This window comes from Eschscholzia californica, unplaced genomic scaffold (genome assembly GCF_041429995.1).
Source record: "Eschscholzia californica isolate CP2 unplaced genomic scaffold, dmEscCali1.0.p SCAF_1, whole genome shotgun sequence".
Taxonomy (NCBI): Eukaryota; Viridiplantae; Streptophyta; class Magnoliopsida; order Ranunculales; family Papaveraceae; genus Eschscholzia; species Eschscholzia californica.
In genome coordinates, this window is record NW_028238198.1 from 28,813,510 (window position 1) to 28,823,464 (window position 9,955).

Genomic DNA, 9,955 nt, shown 5'->3' on the forward strand with positions numbered 1-9,955 from the left:
TTTTTCGATATAGCTCTTCTGAGACAAACCAAGTAGACCTTGTTTTCGATCTCGAAAAATTTCGATCCCGATTACAAATTTTGCCTCATTCATATCTTTCATTTCAAAGTTCTTAGAGAGAAATTTCTTGGTTTCATACAGTAGACCAAGATCATTAGTGGCTAGGAGTATGTCATCCACATATAAAATCAAAAATATGAACTTACTCCCACTGACCTTCTGATATATACATTGATCAACAATGTTTTCTTTAAATCCGAAGGTCACAATGGTATCATTAAACTTAAGGAACCATTGTCTGGAGGCTTGCTTAAGTCCATATATTGATTTATTCAATTTACACACCATATGTTCCATACTCATTTCTGAGTAACCTTCTGGTTGCTCCATGTAGACCTCTTCCTCTAAACTCCCATTTAGAAAAGCTGTTTTCACATCCATTTGGTGAAGCTCTATATCATAATGAACCACCAAAGCCATAATGATTCTAAATGAGTCTTTTCTTGATACAAGCGAAAATGTATCATGATAATCAATGCCTTCTTTCTGAGTGAAACCTTTTGCAACAAGTCTGGCTTTATATCGTTCAACTTTGCCTTTAGAGTCGAGTTTGGTCTTGAAGACCCATTTACACCCGATTTTCTTACACCCTTCAGGCAATTGAACCAGATCCCAGACTTTGTTCTGTTTCATAGATTTCAACTCTTCATTCATTGCATCAATCCATTTAGAAGAATTATTGCTATTTACTGCTTGTGAAAATGAAACTGGATCTTCCTTACTTGTCCCAATGTCATATTCAGATTCCTGAAGATATACTAAATAATCAGAAGAAATCGCAGACTTCTTTATTCTCTGAGATCTGCGTAACTCTACTGGATCCACTACAAAACAGGCTGCCTTTAGTTACGGACTGAGGTCGTAGCTGTTACCCCAATTTCTGTAGCAAAAGATGTCTTGCTACGACCTTCACCCCGTAACTGATATTGCCGTCACAAAAGGTTTTAGCTACGAACTTTTTGCTACGAGTTAATCCGTAACTACTAATTTAAACCTTTTGCTATGGATTTCGGCGTAACTAAATGTCTAAAAATAATTGACCGTTGACTGTCTAATTGTTATGGAATTGGCCGTAGCAAAAGGTCATATATTTGAAAGAAGATTCCCCAAATGTCCATTAGCTACAGAAACATCAGTAGCAAAAAAATGACCATTTTCAGATCCTAGCACCTGTTCGCATTCATTAATCATAACCTTGTTCAACCTGTATCTATTCATATAAGACATACAATAACATGTCAATCATCTGTTCATCCATTCATATATAAAAAATCCTTCGTACAAACGCGAAAGTACAATATCTACTAACTACATTTACCAAAATATGAACGTAATACATTGAGTAAACAATCCAAACTAAATAATGTCAACCTATCTATAAGTTCAACGTACTATATATTAACAAAAAAATCTCGTACGAGGGTCCACTTCTCCAGCTTTTCCTGTAACAAGAGATAATATTTTGTTAGAGTTTAATGAGAAAAAATGGTAATATGATAAAACATTAAAAATAAAAAGAAGTTCAAAACGAATGAACACTTACACGAGCAACATGATGTTTATTATATTCATAATTAATGAGAAACAATGGTAATATTTAGTATAAAGAGAATAAATGTTAAAAATAAAAGTAAGTTCAAAACGAATAAAAATACACTCACAAGTCACCATTTTATGCAAGACGCATGATGACGGTATAGAGTCTAGACACCATAAAATATCATAAACATTATGACAATCACACTATAAAATTTCCTCGTGATGGCACGTCAGGGTCTAAATGTTGGTGGTTATCATCTGATAGCAATAGCATGATCACAACTAGTGCTTCACTCAGCCGGAAGAAAAAATTTGATGAAAACTTATGAGTAAACGAAGAAAGAACCTCACCTACTATACAACTCACTGAGCTCCACATTAAAGGCCTCATCATGTTTGCTAACACCATACCTAGAAAGTTGAACATGTATAAAACATAAGAATATGATTAGATAACTCGTAAGTCTTATAAAATTGGGATATAGAAGAAAAAAATGAGATACAAAAAGATGGAGAATCAAAATCCATTGTGATATTAAGCCCATTCCTCATCAAATGAAACTCTTTGAATCCTAAAGAACTCAAATTGCACAAGCACTCCTCTTCTCACATAACCATTGTTGCTGATCATTCTAGTAATAATTATAGGAACTGTCACTTTAATCCCTAACTCACCTCCCAAAATCATAACAAGATTGGATTATTCTAATTTGCATCGTTAGAAACCATAACGACATAAGCAAACTAACAAAACAACCAAGAAAAAACTTACTTCTTTGCAATTCCTTCAATATGCTCATTATTTAGAGCTGTTGGATCATCAGAACTAGCCACCAGATTATGCAAATTCACTACAGCAACTTCTGGAACAGAAGAATTCAAGGCATAAACTGCAGCACTACCTGCCGCACCAAATCGAAAACCTAATCCATATCCAACAGCCAATGCACTAGCAACAATCACAACTGAGCTAGCTAACCTAACAGGAGGAGACAAACTATCAACAACTGTTTGAAATCCTAAGAACTCTTTGTTACCCCCATTTTGAAAAAACATATCATGCATATATCCTCTTTTAGCTAACTAGGTATAATTTGGAGGATTGATCAAACTAATTAGTATGTGAATTCCTTGGTTTAGATAGTTAAGTAGTTACATTCCTATCTCACAAACACAAGTGTGTCTCTTTAGTAGACGAAGAAAGTAAAATGATAAGCTCGAGCTCAGACTTCATAGTTTGACATCTATCTATCACCCGTAAATTTACGTGATGTAAATAAACGTGAGAAAACTGTATCATTTCTCTTATAGTCTATGAAAACTAACAACAAAGTATCCTAGACTTGAAATCAAGGGAGCAACTAGTAGCTAGAGAGAAGCCTTTCCTTTAGAGGGAATCTACTGTTGGGATTCTATTGAGAAACAAGGCCCATCCAAGGAAGCCGACCCCAGGTTGGATGGTTTTTCTCCCCTGAAACATAAACCCTAGTAGAGGTGCAATCACCTCTTCTTTCAAACTCAGAAAGTTGAGGTGCCATCACTAGAATACAAGCATATTGAAACTCTACCACTCAAAATGAAATAAACATAAATACATCAACCCAAAAAACTTATATTACCACCTATCAATTGAACAAGACAAGATGAAATATTAAAAGTTCGATTACTGTAGAGACACAAACCCTAAAATGAAAGACGAATCATAACCTCATAACCTACAAATAGGATAACAGAAATTGAAAGATTAAATCAACAAAAAACAGAAAGATTCAAGAAACAACCCTCAAAAATTGATCTAGATTAACCCAATTGACCTCTGTTGAATAATAAACACGATCATGATCAAACTGAGAAGCTACTGGGAGAACTGAATAGGAAGTAGAGCAAACCCTAAAAACGAGAAATTATTGAGAGAGAAAATTGGTAGGGACGATGAAAATGCGGGACTGCGAGGGAAAATTTTGATAAAAAATTTCAGACCCCTCTTTCTCGTCTGAAATATGAAAAAAAAAGTACTAAGTATGTGAATTCCTTGGTTTAGATAGTTAAGTAGTTAAATTCCTATCTCACAAACACAAGTGCCTCTCTTTTGTAGACGAAGATGTATAAACCCTAGTTTTACTAGAGTAAGTTCCGTTCTTCTGCTCGTCTTCATAACCTAGTAATTATTGATGAAGCTTCAAAAAATTATATTTAAAAATCCCTAAAATAAAAAGGATGATGATGCTCTTTGATACCTACATAAAGATGAAGATGATGCTAATTAAAATCCCTACTCTTAATGTAAGTTCCGTACATTAAGAGTATGATGATGCTCGATGAAATAAACCCTAGAAAATCAGTCAGAGTAAATCTTGAACAAGAATGATTGTGATGATTCTCACCTTCAATGAATGATGTGCTGGAACTCTTTCTTCTTGCTCTTACCCCCCTCTCTCTCTCTCTCGATCCCGAACCCCCTCTCTCTCGAAATCTCTCCAGAACTCTCTCTCTCTCTCTCTCTCTAGAACAGTTTGGGTTTGGAAGAAGACACCAAATTTTGGCCGGGATTAGGGCACCCCAAAATTTTGAACTCTTGTACAGAGAGCACCTAATATTTTGCCTCTTTTTACCATAAGCACCTTAAAATTTTGGCCCAAATTTTCGCGCGCAACGTCTCCTGGATCTGCTACTGTTTATAAACCTACTAGCTACGGACAGTTCGTAGCAACTGCCCCTAAATTGCTATGACAAATAAACCATAGCAAAAAAACATTTTTCAGTTTCTTAAATATTTTCACGTATGACTCAGTTATTACGGATTTATGTGTAGCAAGTGCATGAAAACTCTGTAGCTATTGGCTGGTATTTGCTACGACAGCCACATAATCATAGCAAATGCTGACAAATAGTTACGGATCAGAGAGTTCGTAACTAAAAATCCGTAGCTAAAAGCCGTCCATTTTGTAGTGATCATGAGATTGTGGGTCCATCAATTGTTGTTCACTATCAACAGTTGGATAGTTTTCATGAGGAACAACAATATTTTCAATAGGTAAGGGTATGGGAACAGTTACCCTTACTTCTTTAATAACCACATTTCGTGGTTCAGTACTCCCACTATTCTCATGATTCTCAAGGAATCTTGCATTGCCAGTTTCAACAATTCTAGTGGTATGGTTAGGACAATAAAATCTATACCCTTTGGATTTATCAGGGTATCCAATAAAGAACCCACTGATAGTTCTTGAGTCCAATTTCTTTTCTTGTGGGTTATAGATTCTAGCTTCTGCTGCGCAACCCCAAACACGAAAGTGCCTTAAACTGGGTTTCCTACCAGTCCATAACTCAAAAGGAGTTTTAGGAACTGACTTACTAGGAACTCGGTTTAAGACATATGCAGCAGTTTTAAGAGCTTCACCCCATAACATAATGGGTAAAGTAGAGTTGCTCATCATGCTCCTAACCATATCCATTAGAGTTCTATTACGCCTTTCAGCAACACCGTTCTGCTGAGGCGTTCCTGGCATTGTATACTGTGCACAAATGCCAAGCTTTTCTAGGAGTTTAGCAAACGGACCAGGATGTTGTCCCGATTCGTCATACCTTCCATAATATTCACCACCTCTGTCTGACCTGATGATTTTCACCTTTTTATCTAATTGTCTTTCAACCTCAGTGATAAAAATCTCAACAATAGTGACTGCCTGAGATTTATCATGTAACAAATAGATATACCCATAATGTGAAAAATCATCTATAAATGTGATGAAATATTTCTCTCCACCAATACATGCAGTGGAGAGAGGTCCACAAATATCAGTATGGATGATCTCAAGAAGTTCTCTGCTCCTTGTGGCTCCTTTCTTGGTGTGTGTTGTTGTCTTTCCTTTTATACAATCGATACACATCCCGAAATCGGTGAAGTCTAGGTTTGACAAAATCCCATCCTTCACTAATCTCATCATTCTTTCTTTGGAGACATTACACGTTATCGAAATCGTTTAATGCAAATTATCCGACATAAGTTTGAACATTAATTAACCTTCTTAGATATGTAAGATTAGTTCAAAAGTCACTTTGGCAACCTTTTCACTAATTATACATATCATGATTAAACTTTTATTCTTATGTCAAATTTTCATTTAAAACTTTTATAAAAGACAATTTTCATATACTTCAATTATTTGACTATAACCAAACTTTAATTAGTCAACATAATGAACTTTAATATTGTCTCCTTACAAGTTCTAAAATTAACCTTTGCTAGTTTTTATCGAAAATTCATAAGGCGATAAAACACATAAAGAAAGGTTCTCTTAAATCAAACCAAAATTCATTAGTGGTTTTTAATAACTTTTAACTCAATTAAAAGACCTTTTATGAAACTACATGAGTTCCTTAATACAAAAATTTTTAAGTTTCAAAATCAACTCATATAGCTTCTAAAAATATATTTCCAATATGGCAACTAAACATAGATTAAAATTCGATAATTTGCCAAAACGATTTCGAACAAACATGAAGTCCACACCCATAGCTCTGATACCACATGTTATACATTCTATAAGTAGTGTTCATGAGATAAGTTAGCAATTCAAAATCTTCTCATGAACACACAAGAATCTAGGGACTCATGTTTGTCACAAAAATCAATATGGAAATATGAACATTAGGTAATTATTAACATGAAATAATTACATACCTTTCTCCATTGTAGAGATTAGAAACAACTTCTTTCTAGAACCAATATAAGCTCCTTATAACCAATATAAGCTCTTTACTTCAATAAGTTTTAACTCCTTAAATCTCTACTTACTAGAAGATGAACTTGTATACTCTTTTCTCTTCCATTCTTCAAGCACTAGTGATGGAGAGACTAGCTTGAATTATTGAGCAAGAGCATAGCTTTCCATCTCATTCTCCATCTCTATTTATACAATTCTCTAATCCATCATAGAGTTTGTACAAGTTACTACATGGGTGTCATGTGTCCCCTTATGTGTCAAGCAACAAGTCTATTAGGTGTCATTAGGTGTCATGATACAAGACAAGTGTCTCTTATGTGTCAAGCCACAAGACCATTAGGTGTCAAGACACAAGACAAGTGTCCCTTATGTGTCAAACAACTAGACCATTAAGTGTCAAGACACAAGACAAGACAACACACCTCATTAGTCTATACACCTCATGCTTATAGATGGGCCTTGTTGTCAACACATATTTAGTGTCCATAGATTCAATACATGAATGAGTTTTATGAGCCCAACAAACCTTTAGCCCAACAAGTCTATACATGGTCTTATTGTATGGGACATACTAATGGGCCTTGTTCATGCAAATTGGCGAATGGGCCTTGCATGAACATAGCCCATGTTTACATTCTCCCACTTGGACCATAATATTTTTGATTTTATATGTGGATGACATACTCCTAGCCACTAATGATCTTGGTCTACTGTATGAAACCAAGAAATTTCTCTCTAAGAACTTTGAAATGAAAGATATGAATGAGGCAAAATTTGTAATCGGGATCGAAATTTTTCGAGATCGAAAACAAGGTCTACTTGGTTTGTCTCAGAAGAGCTATATCGAAAAAGTTTTAGAGAGATTTGGCATGAAGGATTGTGCACCGACTGATACACCAATACAGAAAGGAGATAAGTTAAGTCTCATGCAATGTCCTAAGAATGACTTGGAAAGAAAAGGAATGGAAAGTATTCCTTATGCTTCTGCAGTAGGAAGTCTTATGTATGCGCAAGTGTGTACCCGTCCAGACATTAGCTTCGCAGTAGGAATGCTTGGTCGTTACCAAAGTAACCCAGGGATGACTCACTGGAAAGCAGCAAAGAAGGTGATGCGGTACTTACAAGGAACGAAAGACTATAAGCTTACTTTCAGAAGAAAAGATAATCTGGAAGTAATAGGTTACTCAGACTCCGACTTTGCTGGATGTACTGATAGTAGAAAATCCACTTCTGGATATGTGTTCCTATTAGCTGGAGGAACGATATCATGGAGAAGCATTAAGCAAAGTATTTATGCATCTTGCACAATGGAGGCTGAGTTTGTGGCATGTTATGAAGCCACAATTCATGCTTTATGGCTGCGGAATTTTATCTCAGGACTTGGACTTGTCGACTCTAAGCCGCTGAGAATTTATTGTGATAATACTACCGCAGTATACTTCTCTAAAAATGATAAGTATTCGAACTCACGAGGAAGCAAACAACTTGAGCTCAAATATCTTATTGTAAAAGAGGAGGTTCGGAAACATACAGTAATTGTAGAACATATTAGTACCATGTGTATGGTAGCTGATCCACTAACTAAGGGTTTGGTATCTAAGACCTTTAAGGAACATGTTGCAACGATGGGTCTTAGTAATCCTTGTATCGTAGTGGATTGATATGTATGTAAGTTTCTACAAATACTAATTGAGATCTCATGAATGTTATGTTTCCAAATTCTTGTTTACTCATATGTGCATAATCGAAATGAGTGAAAGTGACAAGAATAGTCTTGATTAGACAGGAATAGTCTTAATCAGACATAGCTGAATTGAAACAAAACCACTTATGTACTTGGTTTTGTATCTAATCTCCAATGAATGGTAATGTTAGGAAGTTGCTAGTGTCGTGGTACATGGAAGGAAATATGTCGCTTTAAGACATATAACCGCTATGACTCGCATTAGTAGCCTACCTGTTAATGAGATTGTGTTCACTAGATATGAATGGAGTTAATTTTAAAATGCGCGCATATATGTTTTTGAGCCTAAGCCTTAACCAATACATTTACTAAAAGTTTTAAATGATCTTTGAAAACCTAAAATTTTGTTTTCAATTGTATGGTCCAAGTGGGAGAATGTAAACATGGGCTATGTTCATGCAAGGCCCATTCGCCAATTTGCATGAACAAGGCCCATTAGTATGTCCCATACAATAAGACCATGTATAGACTTGTTGGGCTAAAGGTTTGTTGGGCTCATAAAACTCATTCATGTATTGAATCTATGGACACTAAATATGTGTTGACAACAAGGCCCATCTATAAGCATGAGGTGTATAGACTAATGAGGTGTGTTGTCTTGTCTTGTGTCTTGACACTTAATGGTCTAGTTGTTTGACACATAAGGGACACTTGTCTTGTGTCTTGACACCTAATGGTCTTGTGGCTTGACACATAAGAGACACTTGTCTTGTATCATGACACCTAATGACACCTAATAGACTTGTTGCTTGACACATAAGGGGACACATGACACCCATGTAGTAACTTGTACAAACTCTATGATGGATTAGAGAATTGTATAAATAGAGATGGAGAATGAGATGGAAAGCTATGCTCTTGCTCAATAATTCAAGCTAGTCTCTCCATCACTAGTGCTTGAAGAATAGAAGAGAAAAGAGTATACAAGTTCATCTTCTAGTAAGTAGAGATTTAAGGAGTTAAAACATATTGAAGTAAAGAGCTTATATTGGTTATAAGGAGCTTATATTGGTTCTAGTAAGAAGTTGTTTCTAATCTCTACAATGGAGAAAGGTATGTAATTATTTCATGTTAATAATTATCTAATGTTCATATTCCCATATTGATTTTGTGACAAACATGAGTCCCTAGATTCTTGTGTGTTCATGAGAAGATTTTGAATTGCTAACTTGTCTCATGAACACTACTTATAGAATGTATAACATGTGGTATATGCAAGAGCACTTAATTGAAATGACTAACATTGCGGCGAGACTTAATGGACTTGGTATGAAGGTAGAGGAGCCTTTTCTTGTTCGTTTTATTATGAATTCCTTGCCTCCTCAGTATGGACCATTCCAGATGAATTACAATTCACTTAAGGAACAATGGAATGTGAATGAACTATCTAGTATGTTAGTTCAAGAGGAGACAAGGTTAAGACAACAAGAAAGTTTCTCTACTAATCTTGTTACTCAAGAAGTGAAAAGAAAGAACTGGTCGTTACCAAAGTAACCCAGGGATGACTCACTGGAAAGCAGCAAAGAAGGTGATGCGGTACTTACAAGGAACGAAAGACTATAAGCTTACTTTCAGAAGAAAAGATAATCTGGAAATAATAGGTTACTCAGACTCCGACTTTGCTGGATGTACTGATAGTAGAAAATCCACTTCTGGATATGTGTTCCTATTAGCTGGAGGAACGATATCATGGAGAAGCATTAAGCAAAGTATTTATGCATCTTGCACAATGGAGGCTGAGTTTGTGGCATGTTATGAAGCCACAATTCATGCTTTATGGCTGCGGAATTTTATCTCAGGACTTGGACTTGTCGACTCTATTGCCAAGCCGCTGAGAATTTATTGTGATAATACTGCCGCAGTATACTTCTCTAAAAATGATAAG

The 9,955-nt window shown here is 35.6% G+C and overlaps 1 protein-coding gene across 2 annotated transcripts; it reads right to left on the minus strand.

Annotated features, from left to right (window-relative positions):
- Window positions 1-1,291: 1,291 nt before the first annotated feature.
- LOC147565810 (protein TIC110, chloroplastic-like) lies at window positions 1,292-4,105 on the minus strand. 2 transcript variants are annotated; one of them, XR_015237370.1, is made up of 4 exons: window positions 3,984-4,101; window positions 2,372-2,578; window positions 1,951-2,010; window positions 1,292-1,502 (listed from the first exon to the last, which is right to left on the minus strand). XR_015237370.1 is itself a non-coding variant. In XM_086668043.1 (4 exons), exons 2-4 carry the CDS (start codon window positions 2,662-2,664, stop codon window positions 1,436-1,438), a joined length of 420 nt encoding a protein of 139 aa, XP_086524169.1. In that variant the 5' UTR covers window positions 2,665-3,836; window positions 3,984-4,105; the 3' UTR covers window positions 1,292-1,435. The 2 variants fall into 2 exon arrangements, 1 of the variants encoding a protein (XP_086524169.1); XM_086668043.1 differs by having other exon boundaries at window positions 2,372-3,836; window positions 3,984-4,105.
- Window positions 4,106-9,955: the final 5,850 nt, after the last annotated feature.